At 39.3% G+C, this 22511-nt stretch overlaps 1 protein-coding gene across 1 annotated transcript in view; it reads left to right on the forward strand.

Moving 5' to 3' along the window:
• Positions 1-16121, forward strand: part of slc1a5 (solute carrier family 1 member 5) — a 53878-nt gene extending 37757 nt beyond the window's left edge. The window contains exons 7-8 of the mRNA XM_008121532.3: positions 8757-8891; positions 10802-16121. Coding sequence (XP_008119739.1) covers positions 8757-8891; positions 10802-11042 — 376 coding nt within the window. The 3' untranslated portion in view covers positions 11043-16121. The remainder of the gene's footprint in view (positions 1-8756; positions 8892-10801) is intronic.
• Positions 16122-22511: the final 6390 nt, after the last annotated feature.

Raw genomic sequence — 22511 nt, forward strand, 5'->3', positions numbered from 1 at the left:
GAGGTCCAACCAAGTCAGAGAGGCCTCAGCTGAGGAGTGGAACTAAGAGTACCTAACCCATTAGCACTATGGAGAAACAAACCAAAACAAGTCTATACTGACTCATTTGTCACCCAGGGTAAAAAGGACTGCGGTGAATGCGGCTGATTCTGTACATCCATCAACATGTGGGCTATCGAAACAAAATAATGGTTTTTATTGTTGTTATTATATCTCTTACTTGTCTCTTCTCAGGGAAATGGTTCTATAACATTTCCAGATTAATTTTCTTTCCACTTCTTTGTATTTCTCCATTTTAATTTTCCTAACTCCTTTCATTAGTTTCTCTCTTGTTTGTCTTGTAAGTGAGCCTTCTTTCTGTCATTTAGGTTGTATTGTTCTTTTGATATATTCATCTTTGATCATCAGTTTGTTTATTAATCCTGCCAACCCCTTCTCTGGTGTCTGTGCTTTTCTAAATATTTCCTCCATCTTAGTTTCCTTACTTTTGCATTCCCCGTATTTCCTGTTTAAGTTTATTATATAAGCCTAGAACTTTTATTCAATGTTTATTTCCCATGTTTTCTATTATGAGGATTAGTTGACCATTTATTTCATACAAATCTTTGACATTGTAATAGCCTTTATCTTTCATTTACCTCCACCAGTTGGAATAGGAATTTTTCTATTCAATATTTGAATATTTTGGTGTTTACAGACTACATGAACCATTTGAAGAAAGAGCATCTTTTCCCTTGATTATTTGCTCAATCTCTAGTCTAATCCCATGTGCTCTCAGAAATAAATCCTCATTCTATTCTGCTAAGCAGCTCCTTGCAGGTAGCATGGCTAATATGAATAATATGAGGACCGGCAATATGTGGAAAGCCATATGATTCCAGCCCGTGGTCACACATTGCGTAGATGTTGATATGGCATAAAATTAATTCCTATCCCATTACATAACATTCTTTAGGAAGATTGTTTTTGATAGGAAGGCTGCATTGGCTCCATTTGTTTTGGTGGGGTTTATCCTATGTAACCTTAATCTACCCAAGTCACCTCCGTTAACAAAGGTTGGATCTACACTGCTATATAATGCATTCCAATACAGTTAAACAGCATTATATATCAGTTTATATGGGGCCAAACTCCTTTTACAACATTTTATAAATCCCATTCCAGACCCTAATTTCCTTCTCATCCTTGGTTTAGCTGGATGTTTTAAAGCACCATTGGAATTAGGAAGGAATGGTAATGGATGACAGGAGGCTTGGATTGCAGCGTCATTCCTGTAGTAAACAACGCAATTGAGCTTAAACAATGAAAACTACGCTATTTGATTCTATTGGATCTTCGTGCCTGCCTGCAACAGGCAAGGTAAACAGCAGAAGCTTTAAAAAGCTTTTTGAAGGCTTACCTGACCTCATAGTTTCATGCAATATATAGAGATTGTTAGTTCTGAATAGAACAGATAGCTGAACGTGTTGAGCTGCTCTTATTTTTTTATGGTGTAGGCATCTGTCCCTAGTGCTTCTATATCATTTCTCTGGTATCAGGTTTTCTATTGAAACAAGACATGACCATTGTTAACTGGGAAGGTAATTATGATGATGATGATATAATAATAATATATTGTCAAAGGCTTTCATGGCTGGAATCACTGGGTTATTGTGTATTTTCCAGGCTATATGGCCATGCTCTAGCAGAACATGGTCATACAGCCCGGAAAACACACAACACCCCATTAATAATGATGATGATGATAACAACAGCAACACAGTGCTTTCTTCTTCTTCTTCTTCTTCTTCTTCTTCTTCTTCTTCTTCTTCTTCTTCTTCTTCTTCTTCTTCTTCTTATTGGGGTGTTATGCCTGCTTTATTCTGTTATTATTATTATTATTGGGGTATTGTGTGGTTTCCAGGCTGTATGGTTGTGTTCTAGCAGACCACGGCCATACAGCCCGGAAAACACACAACACCTCAGTAATAATAACAACAACAGCAGCAATAATGATAATAATATTCTTCTTCTTCTTTATTATTATTATTATTATTATTATTATTATTATTATTATTATTATTTGGGTGTTGTGCCTGTTTTCTTCTCTTATTATTATAGTATTATTATTATTGTTGTTATTATTATTATTATTATTATTATGGTGATGTGTCTGCTTTCTTCTCTTGTGGTTGTTGTTGTTGTTGTTGTTGTTGGGGTATTGGGTGGTTTCCGGGCTGTATGGCTGTGTCTAGCAGGACACGGCCATATAGCCCAAAAACCGTGTAACACCCCATTAATAATAATAAGAATGATGATAATAATGCTCTGCTTTCTTCTCTTATGATATTATTATTATGGAGGTATTGGGTGGTTTCCAGGCTATATGGCCATGTTCTAGCAGAACACGGCGATACATCCTGGAAACCACACAACACCCCAATAATAATAGCAACAGTAACAATGATGATAATAGTAATAATAATAATACCCTGCTTTCTTCTCTTAATAAAACCCATATACTGGCAAATCTCTCTTATCTTTCCATCCATTGTCCTCTGGCCAATAATCTCAGCTCTTGCTATCTCTCTCTTATTGGTTGCGTGAGTGTGGAGAACAAGTCAACCAGCCATGAGGAGGACATGCGTGTGTTGTGGCTTTAGCCGGGGAAAAGAGATCATGGGGCCAGTGCAGAAACAAAGGGAGGATTTAAACCCAGGAGGTCGCCTCAGGTCACTTGAAGAGGCAGTGAAAAGAGGAAGAGGACGAAGTCTCAAATGATCTGAGAACCAGAGTTCGGTTTGAGCTGCTGAACCGGCTGACCGGATTGGAACTCTGGCAAATGTCCAAAATGAGAGTTTGCTTGACTTGAATGGGGCTCCGTGAGTTGGGCGTTGTCCATAAATATGGCTTTGAGACTCAGAATTGGCTTTTTCTGTTTTGAGCACAAGGGGTAGATTCTAGGGATGGAAGGAACATGTGAATCGACTCAACTGAGGATAAAAATGACATCTCAAGTAGACCAGCAAAGATTGTTGTTGCGGTCGTTGATGATGATGTTATTATTGTTAAATTTAGTACAGTAGAGTCTCGCTTACCCAACATAAATGGGCCGGCAGAATGTTGGATAAGTGAATATGTTGGATAATAAGGAGATATTAAGGAAAAGCCTATTAAACATCAAATTAGGTTATGATTTTACAAATTAAGCACCAAAACATTATGTTATACAACAAATTTGACAGAAAAAGTAGTTCAGTACACAGTAATGCTATGTAGTAATTACTGTATTTATGAATTTAGCACAAAAATATCACGATATATTGAAAATATTGACTACAAAAATGCGTTGGATAATCCAGAATGTTGGATAAGCGAGTGTTGGATAAGTGAGACTCTACTGTACCACTATTATTATTATTATTAATAATAATATTGTTAAAAAGGTAAAGGTTTCCCCTGACGTTAAGTCCAGTCATGTCTGACTCTGGGGGTTGGTCTCATCTCCATTTCTAAGCTGAAGAGCTGGCGTTATCCGTAGACACCTCCAAGGTCATGTGGCCGGCATGTTACTGTTAGATAATTTAGGATAATAGTAATAACAATAATAATATTTAATAATAATAATTGTACTTATTACCCATCTCTCCTCACAGCTTGAAGCAGGGTGGAGCACAGTCAAAACACATCAACATAAAATACACAAACTAAAATACATACATGAAAACACTAAAATACTGAAAATCTTTGTAGTTCGGGACTTGGTGAAAATGTCATTGGTTCTAGTCATGCAAGAAATTGTATTTTCTGTACAGAAATTCTGTTTTTTTGCCCAGGAAATGTGATTGTGGGACGTTGTGTCAGAAAATGTTCCTTTTTTTCAGTGCAATGGTCAAATCCAATTCCGTGAATCGTTCCTGTGTGTGAGGACCTCCTCAATGCCAAAGTTGCTGAAGTCCAAATTATCTCAAAGAGCCAGGAGCAGAAAATGTTCTGAGTTTGTTGAAAAGGGGTTATTAGTAAAATATTTCTGTGATTAATTATCTCGGAGTTCTAGGAGGTCACCCGGTTCTTTCTGGAGGCCTGAAGGGGCTTAATCGTCAACTGCATCGGGCTGGTCCTTTAAGAAGAGCTTGCGCAGGGAGGAACTTTGAAATGCCCTCCAGGAAGGAAGATATTCAGGGTGATCTTTTAGGGGCCAGTTGTGGAAACCCAACCAGAGCCAACTAGTTCCAAGCTGGTCAATCCACCTATATTTCGCCATCGGCTGAGGTCAAAAGTGCTTCCACCAGGCCACATTCCAGTCCCATTTGTGTGCCACGGTCCTAAAACCCTTCTGGACTCAGGGCTCATGTCTAGAAATGTTGTCTTCAAGGATCATGTCCAGTCTTAAGACTTGCTTGGTAACTTGATCTGTTAGTACTCAGAATAGAAATGTTTGCAAGATTTGTTATTTAGCTATTTTAAAACTATATTTAGATAGATAGATGGATAGGTAGATATGTATGGAATACCAGAAGACTATGTAACACTAGCTTTGCCCGGCCACGCGTTGCTGTGGCTTATGGGAATCCTTTGTTGGCCAGGTGGAATCACAGTGAAATAGCCTTGCAGTCTCAAAGCCTGGCTGTTTTCTGGAGCAGCTGGAGCTTTTTGTTGTATGAACGTAGAGGCATGGATGAGGAGTTGTGCTGCCAAGTTTAGTGTTTCTGGAATGTATAGTTTTGTTGTTTTGTCCTAGGCCGAAATTTCATTACCCTTTTATATATATAGACTAGCTGTGCCCGGCCACGCATTGCTGTGGCGAAGTCTGGTGGTATGGGAAATAAAGTATTGAGGAATAGGTGGTAGTTAAGGTAAAGGGTAAAGGTTTTCCTCTGACATTAAGTCCATTATAAATGGGTTATATAGCTGTGTGGAAGGGCCTTGAGTCTACACTGCCATATAATCCAGTTAAAATCTGATAATCTGTATTTTATAGGCAGTGTGGAAGAGGCCTAAGTGAGGCCTAACTCTGCCTGTCCCCTGGACTGAGTGGGTTGCTAGGAGACCCAAGTGGTTAGAGCTTAGCCTTTTAACTGGTAGCAATTGGATAAAAACAATTATTCCTCTCCCTCTAATTAGGAATTTCTTTTTCTTTTCTTTTTGTTGTATGAACATAGAGGCATGGATGAGGGGTTGTGCTGCCAAGTTTAGTGTTTCTGGGATGTGTAGTAGGGACACTCCTATACATAGACGACATAGCACTTGGCCACAGCTGCAGGCATGGAGTGATAGACTCAGTGAAAATGGGACTTCAGCTGAACATACCCAAACAATATCTGGAATGTGGCCTCCAAACTGGAAAAACAATTCAAATCAAAGGACAAGCACTAAAGAAGTCCACCCAATTTGAATACCTAGAGTCACTGGTCTCCATAGATGGTGACACAATGTCAGACGTATGGTCGTGAATAAGTGCAGCCTGGTTGAAATGGTGGCAAACTGCTGGCTTTCTTTGTGACTCAAAAATGCCTGAACAATTCAAGGCTAAAATCTACACTACAGTTGTTCGCCCAGAACCCTTTGTTGGTGGCTAGCAAGAAAGAAACACAAACAAGCCCTTAACACACAAAAATGCTAAAGGGACACTTGGCTTGATACTTCTTGATCATGTGCCAAATGGTGACATCCATCAAAGGCTAGGAATAAAAGTGATCAGCGAGAAAATGTGGGAAGCAAGACGATGGTGGTACGGCCATGTCATGAGAAGAGAACCGGCATCAGTAGCAGACACAGCACTGCATTTGGAGATTACAAGATGGTGACAGCGTGGACAAAGGCCAAAGAAAAGATGAATGAACATGCTGTAGATCAGCCATCATGGCCTGTATTCCATCAAGAGATGGAGTTGGAAACAGATGAGGCTGAGGATTTTGCAGACAATTCTGCTCCAGGCCGAGGCCCCATGACCTTGCAACTGCCTGATATGGTGGTTTCAGAAGAACCACTAATTGGCAAACATTCTGAAGTCTCTTCATCGTTACCCACACCAGATGGTGTTGACCTGGGTGAAGATGAGACTTTTAATCGGAAGGAATTTGTTACTAGAGATAGAAGCAAGAAAGAGGGAGTGAGGAGGTGTCGAAGATTAGCTCACAAGTCGGATGGCTAACTTTCCCATGGGAAGTTTTTGTGGGTCCTGTACTCCTTAATTTCACAGGCTTGGGATTTCTTAAAAGTGCCCCTCACTGTATTCTTGTTGCGGTGTTAACTTTGCCTTTCCTCGGAAGAATTTCCAGTTTCCAGCTCCTTGCCCATACCGAGTTCCCAGTTCCAGGCGAGCTGCGCCAAGCCGCGACTCCCGAGTACACCTTGCCTTGCAACCACGTCTTCCTTGTTCCTGAATTGAGTTTGACTCTGCTTTGTTTACCTTGCTTCCTTGATCCTGCTACGGGACTTTTCAAGTGGATTTGCAACGATTTGTTCCTGCTATTGTTTCATGGACAGACTTTGATTTCTGAAAAGGAAGCTATCGAGCTTCACTTGTGGATTACAATTTTGACATTGCTGAACTCTTTCTGGGTTGCTATTGACTATATATTAAGGACTGTTTCTTACTCTGACTTTCCACCTTAAATGTGCATACATATATATATATATATATATATATATTCTGCTTCAGTTAACGACTTGTGTGTTATATTAGCTCCGGTCTGGTTTTCGAGTGCTTGTGCTGCCTTGGGGTGCAACAGAACATCATCAACCAAGACATGTGTTCTGCCAACCTGAGACCAGAGGGGAAACGACAGTCACAATGCTAACCCCTGCATGGGAAAATAGCCTAGAAAGAACAACAATAAAACTTTTATTTATATTCTCCGCCACCATCTCATAGAGGGACACGGGGGCGGCTTACAAAGCATTCAAAGCTGCAAACACAAAAATTGCAGAAACAACAACATAATAACAGCCAACATGAATATCTCACTTCAAAAAGAACCCTGGTTAAAATCAGTAAAATACAGCAGTAACTGTAGGTATAAAGCAACAATAATAAATCTCAGTCATGTAAAGTGCTTGGTGAAGTCTACAGAGATAGATAGATAGATAGATAGATAGATAGATAGATAGATAGATAGATAGATAGGGGAAAAGATGACAATGTACACAATAGGTGAGTTTGATTACGTTGTAACCCACCCATCTTGAGCTGTGTAGAGAGGTGGGTAAGAAATTAAATAATGATGATAATAATTATTTTTAATTTATTAAGAAATCGAATTGAATGTTTAGTTTTATATGGCAATAGCTAAAACTAGATAAAAGATATTAAACAAATAAACTGATTAGAATCATTAAAGCCATTTTTTAAAAAAATGTAAAGATATGGAAGAGAAGACAGGAAGAACGTCAGACAGCCAGTTGAGAAGTCGGAGTGTGTGCTTGTTATAGATGATATATGGAATTTTCGGAGCTTTAAATAGTGTGTATAGTAGTATTTGAGATGAAGTTATAGATGTAATGATTATAACAAACACAAGCCCCCCCCCCCCCCAAATCTGTTTTTTCAACAAGGTTGCAAAAGTTTCAGGTTTATCCCATAGATTTCACGGCATTGCCTGTCGGGAAAGAAGGAGGGTATTGTTATACATATTCAACTCTCAGAAATCCTAACAAGCTGGTAGACTGGTTGGGATTTCTGGGAATTGTAGTCCAAAACACCTGGGGACCCACAGGTTGAGAAGTACTGCTCTCGCCAAGAAATTCCATCTACAATGTCTTCTATTCCAAGAACAAGTCGATTCTTGTCATCTGGCATTCGCTTTAATTGTATTATCCCATCTTTCTCATATCTGCTCCTCTGAGCCTGCATAATAAATGTTCCTTCTAATTATTTTATCAGTTAGCTTATACTTTTATCAGTTTACTTACTCTAGTTTTCCCCTAGCCTTAATCATATCCATCCATTTACATATCCCAGAGTCAGTTCCTTTTGTTAATAAGTTAGTAATACATATGTAAATACTTATTATATTAGTCTATCATCTACTCAGATTATATCTATATACAGTAGAGTCTCACTTTTCCAACATAAACGGGCCGGCAGAATGTTGGATAAGAGAATATGTTGGATAATAAGGAGGGATTAAGGAAAAGCCTATTAAGCATCAAATTAGGTTATGATTTTACAAATGAAGCACCAAACATCATGTTAGACAACAAATTTGGCAGAAAAAGTAGTTCAATATGCAGTAATGCTATGTAGTAATTACTGTATTTATGAATTTAGCACCAAAATATGAATTTAGCATGATATATTGAAAACATTGACTACAAAAATGCGTTGGATAATCCAGAACGTTGGATAAGCGAGTGTTGGATAAGTGAGACTTTACTGTATATAATATCCGCAACACTGAAATTATATACATTTCTATTATGACTTGGAAATATTATCCTATCATTTGTTTTCAGTCTTTTGAGTTTTAGAATACAGAATATATTCATATAATATTCATATTATTTTTAATTCACATATTATTTTATTCTTGTCACTAACTTCCCTTTTTCTATGATTTTTATGGTTGGGCGACACAGCTGTTTAAAGGACAACCCTACTGCCACCCAATTCAGCATAGTCTGGTTGCTGCCTCCTTGTTCCCTGTGTCCATATGATATAACTAAAACAGTTTGACACTGCTTTAACTGCCTCTAATTTGTAGGTTGGCAGATTCCCCGTCGAGTCCAGCGCTTGGGTTTGCCTATATCTGACCGGTCCGCTTTCTTGCCTGCAGGGTCACGGCAACGGCGTCCAGCGTTGGGGCGGCTGGGATCCCGGCCGGAGGAGTCCTCACCTTGGCCATCATCTTGGAAGCCGTCGGGCTGCCAACCAACGACATCTCTCTCATTCTGGCGGTAGATTGGCTTGTGTAAGTTGCATATTACATATAATGTATGTTTATCATGCATGGGCAAACTTTTTGATGCATTGCATTTTGAAATTTGCAATCGGTGGTGGATGGATGGAGAGTGTTTTGTCAGGGTATTGTGTATTGTGAAATGTTAAAATCAATCTGGATTCAGCAATTATGGAGTTAATGAGAGTCTGCTATGATTGATGTATCACAGGACCAATGGGGTCAAGTGTGTTTTGACCGGGACTTACTATCTTGTTCCTGTGGAATGTTGAGGGAGTGTTTCCTGTGTCGAGCGGAGAACAGCGATGAGCAATGTGCTGTGTGAGCATGAGTGCTTCGGCAAAGCACTCATGGAGGAAGGATTGATTTACTCTGCTTTGTACATAGAAATGTAAATAAAGTTGTTTGCTGTTGGACTACCAACTGAACCCTCATCTGCTGGAGTGAGTTTGTCCAGTGCTGTTTTCCACACGGGGAAACAGTCTGGAGAGAAGGAGGCAGACCGGGATGGTGAATTTTTTGGATTTCACTCTGCTACCCATCATCCCCGCTGACATGTTTGTGTGAAGTAATTGAAAAACAACATGAAGAAATTCCCATGCACATTGAACATACCTTATTTGTAGTGCAAAAAAAGAAAAGAAAGAACATGGCAATATTTACAGTGAAGAACAATTTTAACCAACATAAACTGAATATGCTGTGACATTTCCGGGCTGTTTGGCCATGATCCAGAAGCATTCTTTTCTGACATTTTGCCTGCATCTATGGCAGGCATCCTCAGAAGTTGTGAGGTCTGTTTGAAACGAGGCGAGTGGGGTTTATATATCCGTGGAATAATGTCCAGGGTGGGAGAAAGAACTCTGCTGCCTGAGGCAAGTGTGAATGTTGCAATTGGCCACCTTGATTAGCATTGAATAGCTTTTCAGCTTCAAGGTCTGGTTGCTTTCTGCTTGGGGGAATCCTTCGTTGGGCGGTTAGCTGGCTGATTGATTCATATCTGGAATTCCTCTGCTCTCTGTGTGATGTTCTTTATTTATTGTCCTGATTTTAGAGGAACAATTTAGTGGACAATTTCAACAGAAAGGAGGAAACCATGAAAATGAACAAAGTCTGGCTACCAGTATTTAAAAAACTCTAGTTTCCAACAGACCTCACAACCTCTTAGGATGCCTGCTATAGATGCAGGCAAAATGTCAGAAGAGAATGCTTCTGGAACTTGGCCATACAGCCCGGAAAACTCACAGCAACCCAGTGATTCTGGCCATGAAAACCTTTGACAATACCCTGAAAATAAGACATCCCCCAAAAATAAGACCTTTTAGAAGTTTTGCTGCATTGCTAAATATAAGGCCTCCCCCGAAAGTAAGACCTAGAAAAGTTTTTGTTTGGAAGCATGCCCAGAGCCAGAGCATTCAGGATTGGTAAATGTACATATCAGTTGTACATGGAAATAATGGTAGTAACAAATTCTTGATAGGATTCACAGTTTGGTTATGCTGGTTTGTGATGACAACTACTGTACAGTATATAATAAATGTTCATTTTTTTTGTTCAACAATAAATGTTCATTTTTCCTGATGGAAAAATAAGACATCCCCTGAAAATAAGACCTAGTACATCTTTGGGAGCAAAAATTAATATAAAACACTGTCTTATTTTCGGGAAAACACGGTATAATAAACTGAACAGTATTTCAGTGGAAGACGCCAGGGGCCATCCAGTGCAACTCCCTTCTGCCATGCAGGAAAAGCACAATCAAAGCACCACCAACAGATAGCCGTCCAGTCTTTGTAGTAATAATAATAGTAATAATAATAGGAGCAACTCCAGGGGCCATCCAGTCCAGCCCTGTGCATTGTTCTGAGGGTGTTCTGAGGCATCTTCCGGGCACTGAGCCTTCTGTTTTCTTTCTCTTCCAGGGACCGTACCTGCACCGTCCTGAACGTGGAGGGAGATGCCTTTGGGGCCGGGCTCCTGCAAGTCTACTCTGAGCGGTCGCTGGGCAAAGCGGAGGCGGAGGAGCTGATGGAGATCAAGACGGAGCCCCTGGACGGGGGCGAAAAAGGGGTCGTGGCGGAGGAAGGGTCCCCCTTGATCAAGAGGGACGGCCCGGCGCTTTCGGAGGGCGCCAAGTCGTGCGAAAAGGAGTCCGTGATGTAACCGTCTTGGGAAGAAAACTGACTTCTTGGGAGACCTTTTTACTTCTCGTTATTCTCTTTTTTAATGTTAGGGTTCCAGGTTTCTTTATTTTTTAAAAGACAACATTAGGACCGACTCAGCTCCCTTTAAGACTCCTTATTTGGTGACGGAGACTTTTTTGCGTTCGAGGCTCTGCTTACGAAGTCTTAATCTCTCTCCTTTGCAGTGCAGTTCGGTTTAAAAAAGCATTTCTTTTTAAATTGCCGAGAATTCACGACTCCGTTTTGGCCTGGAAACCTTTGTCCAGGAGAATAAGCACTCTGCATATCCTCAAGAGACCCTCTCCTTTCATGTTTTGTGTTTTCCCATTTGCTTAAAAAGTCCTTTTTGAAGGTCAGATTTCACTCTCTTCTTGCAACGCCGTTTTCTCCCTGAAATCACTCCGTTTTGACCAGAAGCTTTGGATGTAGCAGAAGGACAAAAAGCACTCTGTGTATCCTCAGGAGACTCTCTCCTTTCACGTTCTCGGTTGAACCTTTGCAGTTTTTATCATGAAAATAGATGGCAGAACCCTTGGGGGCCTCTCTTATCACTCCTTCGCTTTGGTGGATCCTTTAATCGTCGACCTTGCTGCTTATTGAAATGTATTGTAAAAGACTGGACCAAACAGAAAGGTATTCTGCCCAATATCTAGCCTCTTGTATATGATCCTTGTAGTGTTATTTCCAAGAGAAAAATGCCAGATTATTTCAAGGAAAATGTATCTCCATAATCTTGTCAAAAGGAGGGAATGAGTTCAGGATCTCCTGTGTTTCTTGAATGCCTTGACTGGCAAATCGGATGAATTTTATGAAATATATTGTCCATATGTGATGGTACTTCAGTGTCGTTACGAGATGAAATCCCTTTTAGCTGCACTTCAAAAGGTTATAATCTAATTTTAATTTATTTCTGGAATGGTTTCTCCTTCCTCGGTTGACAGGGAGTCGCTTTTAATAATGATGATATTTATAATAGTAATAATATACATCATACCGTCCTAAATACTTGGGAAGTGTTCGACTTGTGATGTTGTGATACGAAATCCAGCATATAGATCTCGTTTGCTGTGTCATACTATGTCTTTGTGTCAATAATAATAATATTATTTCTTACCTGCCTCTCCTCATGGCTCAGGGTGGGCTACAGCATAATTAAAACACTAAAAATTCGATATGCACATTAAATATATATTTCTATAGAAGATACATATTTAGTACTAATACATTTATTATTAAATAAGATACATATTTAATAATAAATGTACTAGATACATATTTAATAAATAAATATTATATTCTGAGAATCTTAAGATAGCATTGGGCTGCCTTCCAGTCAGTCACTCCATTGTCAGTACTATAATAATAATAATAATAATAATAATAATAATAATAATAATAATAGTTCCTTGACAAAATTGAAGGAAAAGCTGATAAGGAGAAGACCTGGCTCTGGCTCACGAATGGGACCCTGAAGAAGGAGACAGAAGGCCTGATCCTTGCAGCCCAGGAGCAAGACATCAGGACAAAGGCAATTCAGGCCAAGATCGAAAAATCAGCTGATGACCCAAAATGCAGACTGTGCAAGGAAACCGACGAAACCATTGATCATATCCTCAGCTGCTGTAAGAAAATCGCACAGACAGACTACAAACAGAGGCACAACTATGTGGCCCAAATGATTCATTGGAACTTATGCCTCAAGTACCACCTCCCAGCAGCAAAGAACTGGTGGGATCACAAACCTGCAAAAGTATTGGAAAATGAACATGCAAAGATACTGTGGGACTTCTGAATCCAGACTGACAAAGTTCTGGAACACAACACACCAGACATCACAGTTGTGGAAAAGAACAAGGTTTGGATCATTGATGTTGTCATCCCAGGTGACAGTCGCATAGATGAAAAACAACAGGAAAAACTCAGCCACTACCAGGACCTCAAGATTGAACTTCAAAGACTCTGGCAGAAACCAGTACAGGTGGTCCCGGTGGTGATGGGCACACTGGGTGCTGTGCCAAAAGATCTCAGCCGGCATTTGGAAACAATAGACATTGACAAAATCACCATCTGCCAACTGCAAAAGGCCACCCTACTGGGATCTGCACGCATCATCAGAAAATACATCACACAGTCCTAGACACTTGGGAAGTGTTCGACTTGTGGATTTGCGAAACGTAATCCAGCATATCTATCTTGTTTGCTGTGCCATACAACGTCGTTGTGTTGATAATAATAATAATAATAATAACAACAACAACAACAACAACTTGACTCTTTCCGGACCACAAGTAGACCCACTTTCAGGTCTACCCTGAACTCACTTGGCAGCAGATACTTCAGCTTCTAGACAGAAAAAGTAGAAAATAAGATGGAAATAATCCCAGCAATATATTCCTTGTGTTGCCGAAGGCTTTCACTGCTGGAATCACTAGGTTGCTGTGAGTTTTCTGGGCTGTATGGCCATGTTACAGAAACATTCTCTCCTGACATTTCTCCCACATCTATAGGCATACTCACAGCAACCCAATGTATTCCTTTTTCTTCACAATTTATACATATTATAATGCAGATTGAACTGGATTATATGGTCAGTGTAGATTATATGGTCAGTGTAGACATATAATGCAGACTGAATTGATTGAGGCTCAGCACCTCCTTCCATGCACAAAGTGTGTTTTGTTTTCAGGCATGATTTCTTTAATCCAAAATGTGATGCCAGGGCCAGAAATAACATTTAAGGGGGATAGGTTCCCACACGACGACAAAGAGCTGCTTACAATAGTTTCAAAGCAAAGTTTTTATATCCAAAACTAACAACATGCATGAGTTGAAATGAAGGAAACAGATCAAGTACACTTTCAATCAACACTCAATAAAGATTTTGAAACTTCAAGTTCAAAACAAGAATATTTTTGAAAACTTGAAAGTTTCTTCCATTTTTGTCTTTTGTTTTAATTTGTTCCTTTTTGGTGGCCAGGCTCTTAGGCGTATGCATTTTGAATATGCTGTTGGAGAGCTGGTCAGGGAAGCTTCTCTGTTTCCATTTCTTCTCTTGTTTTCCTATCCATGCAGGCATGCAAAACTATCACTAAACCAACAAGAACACATCCTTTTCCAGCTCAAGCTTTACTGCACTACTGCAATCTTAACACTAAACTGTATTATATTGTGTATTGCTTTGGCTTGGTCCACATGTGAGCTGCCTCGAGTCCCTTCAGGGAGATGGACGAGATATAAGAATAAAGTCATTATTATTATTATTATTATTATTAAATGCCTTATGCTAAAAAGAAGCACAGTCAAAATGGAGGCAAAGTAGAGAGCTTGGTGGGCATAGAAAATATATATATTAAAAATGCTTCACTGTCCAAGTTGAGGTATATCTGTATTGATTAATGGTGTCTTTGGCTGGCTCTACACTGAATAATCATCATCATCATCATCATCACCCTTCTCCAGTTTCAATCCAGCCAAAGACACTTTTAAAAGCCACGAGAGGCGGGTAAGAAATAAAATTATTATTTGAATAAAAATTAATGCAGTCAAGGAATAGTGGATAATAAATAATAATGATTAATAATATTAATATAATGATTATTATTAATTACCATAATGAGTTGCTGTGAGTTTTCCGGGCTGTCTGGCCATGTTCCAGAAGCATTCTCTCCTGGTATTTTACCCACATCTGTGGCAGGCAGCCTCAGAGGTTGTAAGGTCTGTTGGAAACTAGGCATCTGTGAAATGTCCAGGGTGAGGGAAAGAACTCTTGTGTGTTGGAGGCAAGGGTGAATGTTGCAAATTGGTCATCTTGATTAGCACTGAATAGCCTTGCAGCTTCAAAGCCTGGCAGCTTCCTGCCTGGGGGAATCCTTTGTCAGGAGGTGTTAGCTGGCCCTGATTGTTTCCTGTCTGGAATTTTCTTTGCTGAATGGAGCATTTGTTAGATTTTCTTAGTGGGTATGTAGATACTTTGTAGGTTGTGCTTCTTCACCAGCTTCCCTCTGCGGTCAATGGTTCCCTTGATGTATGTTATGGGCGTAATGTTAGGAGAGAATGCTTCTGGGAACATGGCCATCCAGCCCAGAAAACTCACAGCAACCCAGTGATTTCGGTCATGAAAGCCTTTGACAACACAATTAATATAACAATTTATGATTAATATTAACAATAATATTAATAATATTAATCATAATTAATACTTTATCATGATTGAAGTGCCATTTCAAACACAACCAAATTAGAAATTGCATTATAGTGTAGTAGACCCATATAAATGTTAAATGGTTAAATTGTACTACATGAGCCTACACTGACCATATAATTACTATTATTATACAACCAGATTTGAAATTGCATTATAGTGTAGTAGACCCATATAAATGTTAAATGGTTAAATTGTACTATATGAGCCTACACTGACCATATAATAATAGTAATTATTATCTGCCTCTCCTTGCTGCTTGAGTCAGAGTTTAACACAATGAAACTTGAAACTACATTATAATGGAGACCCATATAATGCAATTAAAGTGCACTATATGGGTCAGACCTAATAATGATAATTTGCCTCTTTGTGGCTTGAGGCAGGGTATAACATAATGAAGCTTGAAATGGCATCATAGTGTGCACCTATATCATGCAGTTAGGGTGCACAATATGGGTCTACGTACTGTATAATGCAGCTCCAAACTGCATTACGTGGCAGTGAGGATCCAGCCTTCCTTAACCCAGAATTCGTTCCATTAGAGAAAGCACTCTTCTTTGAAATCTTAAAGGTCTGCCCTTGTGCCAAGCTTAAGAAGAACTGTGCCGTCTTTTCACTGTTGTTTTCCCTTTTAAAACTTCTTAACCTGATGGAGTCCGGCATTGGAAAAATAGATGATCTGATTTGTTAGGATCGTCAGCTGGCATTTTTTGTTTCCTCTTTGCGAAGGTTGTGTTTGCGTCCTGTAGTTCTGCCGTGTGTCTTAAGAGTGTCAGTGCAATTTCCCTGTGCAGCAATAAGGGTTATCAGCATATTGTTTGGATAAATAAAATTACAAATTCTTCAAATACTGAACTTTGTGGTGGATGTGAAATTTTACTTTTGTGTAGCATGTGACACTCTAGAGCAATGATGGGCAAGCTTTTGCACTTGGTGTGTCAAAATTCACCAAAAAAACCTAGCATGACTTGGGTGGTGTGTCACTTTGAGAAAAAAACCATAATTTCACAATATATATATAGTTTAAATAACAAAAATGTCTAATTGTAATATATAACTGTATTTAATAAATCAAAAACTATTTACTATCATTATTTCCATGTACAACTATCTATGGTACCTCTTGCAGTTTCCACAATGATTTCTCTCTATTGTAGTTTCAATGTAGTCATGAATAATAAATAATATAATAATAATATAATAGTAATAATATAATAATATACTACAATAATAATAGAAGGATATTATATATGTACTAGCTTTGCCCGGCCACGCATTGCTGTGGCTTATGCTTTCAGAGTGTTGCTCTTTATTTACTGCCCTGATTTTGTTCTGTATTATTATATCACAGTAATTATTACATATTATATTTATAATCTTCTATTATCTGCTTAGAACTAGATTATATGAGGCCCCTTCTACACAGCTGTATAAAATGCACACTGAAGTGGATTATATGGCAGTGTGGAGTCAAGATAATCCAGTTCAAAGCAGATAATATAATATTATAATTGGGTAATATAGCTGTGTAGAAGGGCCTTGAGTCTACACTGCCATATAATCCAGTTAAAATCTGATAATCTGTATTTTATAGGCAGTGTGGAAGAGGCCTAAGTGAGGCCTAACTCTGCCTGTCCCCTGGGCTGAGTGAGTTGCTAGGAGACCAAGTGGGCGGAGCTTAGCCTTCTAACTGGCAGCAATTGGATAAAAACAATTCTTCCTCTCCCTCTAATTAGGACTTTATTTTTCTTTTCTTTTTGTTGTATGAACGTAGAGGCATGGATGAGGGGTTGTGCTGCCAAGTTTAGTGTTTCTGGGATGTGTAGTTTTGTTGTTTTGTCCTAGGCCGAAATTTCATTACCCTTTTATATATATAGATGTATGTATGTATGTAATGTGCATAATTCCCATGGAGTAAACAACAAAACCACTGGACCAAATCACACCAAATTTGGCCACAAAAGACATTAGTCATCCGATCAATCTGCATGCAGCAGCATGTCAGCAAAAATGGCTAGGCGTGTCAGTGCTGACACGCGTGTCATAGGTTGGCCACCACTGCTCTAGAGCAAGCGTGGGCGAACTTCGGCCCTCCAAGTGTTTTGGACTCCAACTCCCACAATTCCTCAAGCCCCTTCCTTTTCCCCGTTAGACATTTTGGTCCTTGGAAACAGGCTTGTGTGAAGGGTCCCCTTGACAACCATTGCCATGGCAGTCCCAAAACTGATGTCTCTCTGGACCGCAGCCAATAAATATTCTGCCGAACAGCAAAGGTAGCCTTTCACAATGGCTTCCTTAGTGTCCTTGTTGTTTCCTGCCTCTTTGTGTTGACCAACAAATCTCAGATATAATTATAAATTAACCATGGAGGTAAAGATTCACTGAACGTTGAGAGTTAAAATCTGCAAAGTAAAAACTCAAAAATATGGATTTTCTTTCCTTAAAAAGAGCTGAGGTTGGTTGTTGCTGCCATCTACTGGCAAAGTCAGGGTACTACAAAAGCAAACACCTACCCTAAAATAAGACATCCCCAGAAAATAAGACTTAGTAGAGGTTTTGCTGAATTGCTAAATATAAGGCCTCCCCCGAAAATAAGACCTAGCAAAGATTTTGTTTGGAAGCATGCCCAACGAACAGAACACCAGAGCATGCAGGATTGGTAAATGTACGTACCATAAAGTGTTGTACATGGAAATAATGGTAGTAACAAGACGTTCTTGATAGGATTCACAGTTTGTCTGGTTATGCTGGTTTATGATAACTACTGTACAGTATATAATAAATGTTCATTTTTTTTGTTCAACAATAAATGAATTCTTCTTCATGGGAAAATAAGACATCCCCTGAAAATAAGATCTAGAGCATCTTTGGGAGAAAAAATTAATATAAGACACTGTCTTATTTTCGGGGAAACACAGTAGTCCAGAGCTTTCTAACCTTTTCATCTATATCAGTGGTTCCCAACCTTTTTTTGACCAGAGACCACTTTGATCAGGGACCACTCCAACATTAGCACCAAAAGGGTTATAAGTCAGTTTTTGGTCAATTTTAGATTCGGTTTAGTTATTTGGGGTGCTGATTCAGAACATTTCATTGGATAGACCATATCAGTTCTAGTTTCTGATACAAAACATATGCCATTCAGTAATCGCCATCTGCTCGTCCACAGAAAATCATATTTAATAATCTAGTGCTGATTTTCCCATGTCTTGCGGACCTTATTTTAGGTCTCTTGGCCCAGCCACAGGTTGAGAACCACTGATCTATATCTGATTCCCAGCCTGTGGTACACGGACCACCAGTGGTGCCCAAAAACTAAAATATGGTCTGCAGCTTCACCATTACTACACTGTTGCAACGAGTGTGACTAGTCGCACAAAACCCTCTTATCGTGCTGAGGCAAAGGGGATGTTGGGAGGGGATAGACTAACTACCCACAAAAGGCAGACTCAACAACAAGCCTCCTGACTGCTGCTTCTCCTCCTCCCTCCCCGAGCGGAGCCGTTCCATGTGGCGTCTGGAAGCCTTGGTGTCTTCATTTTTAGGTCTGTTCCTGGGATTATTTGGGATGGTGATTCAGAACATTTCATTGGATAGACCACATCAGCTCTAGACTATTAAGTATGGTTTTCTGTGGGCGAGCAGATGGTGACTACTGGATGGCGCATGTTCTGTATCAGAAATCAGCTGAAGTGGTCTATCCAATGTAAAGTTCTGAATCAGCACCCCAATAACTAAGCCAAATCTAAAGTTGACCAAAAACTGATTCGTAGTCCTTTTGATACTAATGTTAAAAAGTGGTCCCTGGTCAAAAAAAAGTTGTGAACCACTGATCTATATGCTATTATATATAAAAGGATAAAAATTTTTTGGCCTAGGACAAAACAACAAAATCACACATTCCAGAAACACTAAACTTGGCAGCACAACCCCTCATCCATGCCTCTACGTTCATACAACAAAAAGAAAAGAAAAATAAAGTCCTAATTAGAGGGAGAGGAAGAATTGTTTTTAGCCAATTGCTGCCAGTTAGAAGGCTAAGCTCCATCAGGGGAAAACCTTTACCCTTTACCTTAACTACCACCAATACCTCAATACTTTATTTCCCATAACACCATACTTCGCCACAGCAACGCGTGGCCGGGCACAGCTAGTCTATATATATAAAAGGGTAATGAAATTCCGGCCTAGGACAAAACAACAAAACTACACATCCCAGAAACACTAAACTTGGCAGCACAACCCCTCATCCATGCCTCTACGTTCATACAACAAAAAGAAAAGAAAAATAAAGTCCTAATTAGAGGGAGAGGAAGAATTTTTTTTAGCCAATTGCTGCCAGTTAGAATGCTAAGCTCTGCCCACTTGGTCTCCTAGCAACCCACTCAGCCCAGGGGACAGGCAGAGTTAGGCCTCACTTAGGCCTCTTCTACACTGCCTATAAAATAGATTATCTGATTTTAACTGGATTATATGGCAGTGTAGACTCAAGGCCCTTCCACACAACATATAAATACTATACAATACTACACAGGGACATAGACCCCCTCTACCCTCACCACTTTCACAATACACAAACAACCAAATGCGTACTAAACATAAAGACAACCATACAACAGACATTCAATACCATCACTACCTCAAAAAGTTCTCACCAACACCACCAGACAACGCCACAGCAACGCGTGGCTGGGCACAGCTAGTATGCTCTATATGTATATGTGTGTGTGTGCGAACCTGCTAATGTTTATGAAACTGGATGACCATCTTTCAGGGGTGCTTTGATTGTGCTTTTCAATTTCTCACGTAACCACAGGCGACACGCTATTGGGTTATATTTCCAACCTCTTCTTGTTTTGGGACTGTGATGTGATCCAGGGATTGGATGTCGCTCATATCTGCAGAAACGGAGCCACCTTCCTCTATCATTCGGCTTCATCTTGGCTCGAGAGAAAAGCCGCTTCCCTTTTAGGCCCATCTGTTTCCTGCATCGGGAGAAAGAGCTTCCTTTTCCTGTTAATAACCTTCATTATTTTTCTATCATCGGAGGATTTACATTAGAAGGACAGGAACTTTCTTTCCGCAGCTGCCATCCACATCAAATGGGAGAGATTTCACTATGTAACACGATTTTTGTTCCTGGGTTATCAATGTCGTTTCCTTATTGGTTCTATCATAAAAACATGGGGAAAGTTTAAACTGCAAAAACTTTGTCTTCATGGGACAAATTCCCACGCTATAGTTTTTCAATGAATATCTCACCTTTAAGTCTCAACCAATTCAATATACTTTGTGGCATCCACAAAAACAAAGTTTCTGGAGTTTAACAAGTGCTTTCAAAGTAAGGGCTGCACAATTAAATGACACTTTCAAACCAGGAACAGAACATTTGTTCAGATTTTTATTACATAGTGTTATGGGTACGTCTGCACTGATGCAATTAATGCAGTTTAACACTGCTTTAACTGCCATGGCTGAAGGCTATAGAATCCTGTGAGATGCCAGGCTTTATAAAACAACAGCTCCAATGACTCCAAAGGATTTAGACATATTGGAGCTGTGGTGGCGCAATGGGTTAAACCCTGTGCCAGCTGAACTGCTGACCTGAAGGTTGCCGGTTCAAATTCATGAGACTGGGTGAGCTCCTATCTGTCAGCTCTAGTTTGCGGGGACATGAGAGAATACTCCCAGCAACACATCCAGGCGTCTGCTGGGCAACGTCTCTGTAGATGGCCAATTCTCTCACACCAGAAGTGACTTGCAATATGTTCTCAAGTCGCTTGTGACACGATAAAAAAAGTCACTGAGTGTCAAAACTGCATTAATCCTACTGTATAGATGCATCTTATTACCAAAGTTATAGTAGTAGTAGTAATAATAATAATAATAATATTGGTGCCGTGCCAAAAGATCTCAGCCGCAAACAACAGGAAAAACTCAGCCGCTATCAGGACCTCAAGATTGAACTTCAAAGACTCTGGCAGAAACCAGTGCAGGTGGTCCCGGTGGTGATGGGCGCATTGGATGCCATGCCAAAAGATCTCAGCCGGCATTTGGAAACAATAGACATTGACAAAATCACGATCTGCCAACTGCAAAAGGCCACCCTGCTGGGATCTGCGCGCATCATCCGAAAATACATCACACAGTCCTAGACACTTGGGAAGTGTTCGACTTGTGATTTTGTGATACAAAATCCAGCATATCTATCTTGTTTGCTGTGTCATAATAAAATAATAATAATATACTTTATATTCCGTTCTACCTCCCCAAGGGGACTCAGGGTGGATTACAGAACACACACACGGCAAGCATTCAATGTCATTATATACCGTATATACTCGAGTATAAGCCGACCCGAATATAAGCCGAGGCACCTAATTTTACCACAAAAAACTGGGAAAACACTGACTCTAGTATAAGCCGAGAGTGGTAAATTTCAGAAATAAAAACAGATACCAATAAAATCACATTAACTGAGGCATCAGTAGGTTAAATGTTTTTGAATATTTACATAAAGCTCAAATTTAAGATAAAACTGTCCAACTCTGATCAAATCATTATTCTCATCCTCTTCAATGTAAATGTGCTTATGTACCCTTTTAATAATAATAGAGTAAAATAATACATGTAATAATAATAATAAATACAGGAAAATAATACAAGTAATAATAAATAGTAAAATAATAAATGCAATAATAATATCAGAGTGAAATAATAAATGCAATAATAATATCAGTGAAATAATAAATGTAATAATAATAATAATAGAGTAAAATAAATGTAATAATACCAATAATAATAGAGAAAAATAATAAATGTACCATATATTCTCGGCTCGGTTATAAGCTGACCCAAATATAAGCCAACCAGGACCCTCACCTGAGTATAAGCCAAGGGGGGCTTTTTCAGTCTTAAAGAAAAGGGCTGAAAAACTAGGCTTATACTCGAGTATATACTGTAATTAACAAGAACAAACAATACACACAGACAGAGGTAAAGGCATTTTCCATCGTATTTCTGGCAACTTGGAGGCTGTGTTTGATTCCGGCAACGGGGTTGCTGTCACTCTTATCTACTATCATCATCATCATCATCATCATTTAATTACTTATTAATCGCCCTCCATCCATGATGCTCTAGGCGATTTACAAGATAAAATTGTAAAGGATAAAAATACATACATACAAATATTGATAAAATTAACATAGATTAAAAGCTCTAGTAAAGAGCTGAGAAGTTTTG

Source organism: Anolis carolinensis, unplaced genomic scaffold (genome assembly GCF_035594765.1).
Source record: "Anolis carolinensis isolate JA03-04 unplaced genomic scaffold, rAnoCar3.1.pri scaffold_10, whole genome shotgun sequence".
NCBI classification, from domain to species: Eukaryota; Metazoa; Chordata; class Lepidosauria; order Squamata; family Dactyloidae; genus Anolis; species Anolis carolinensis.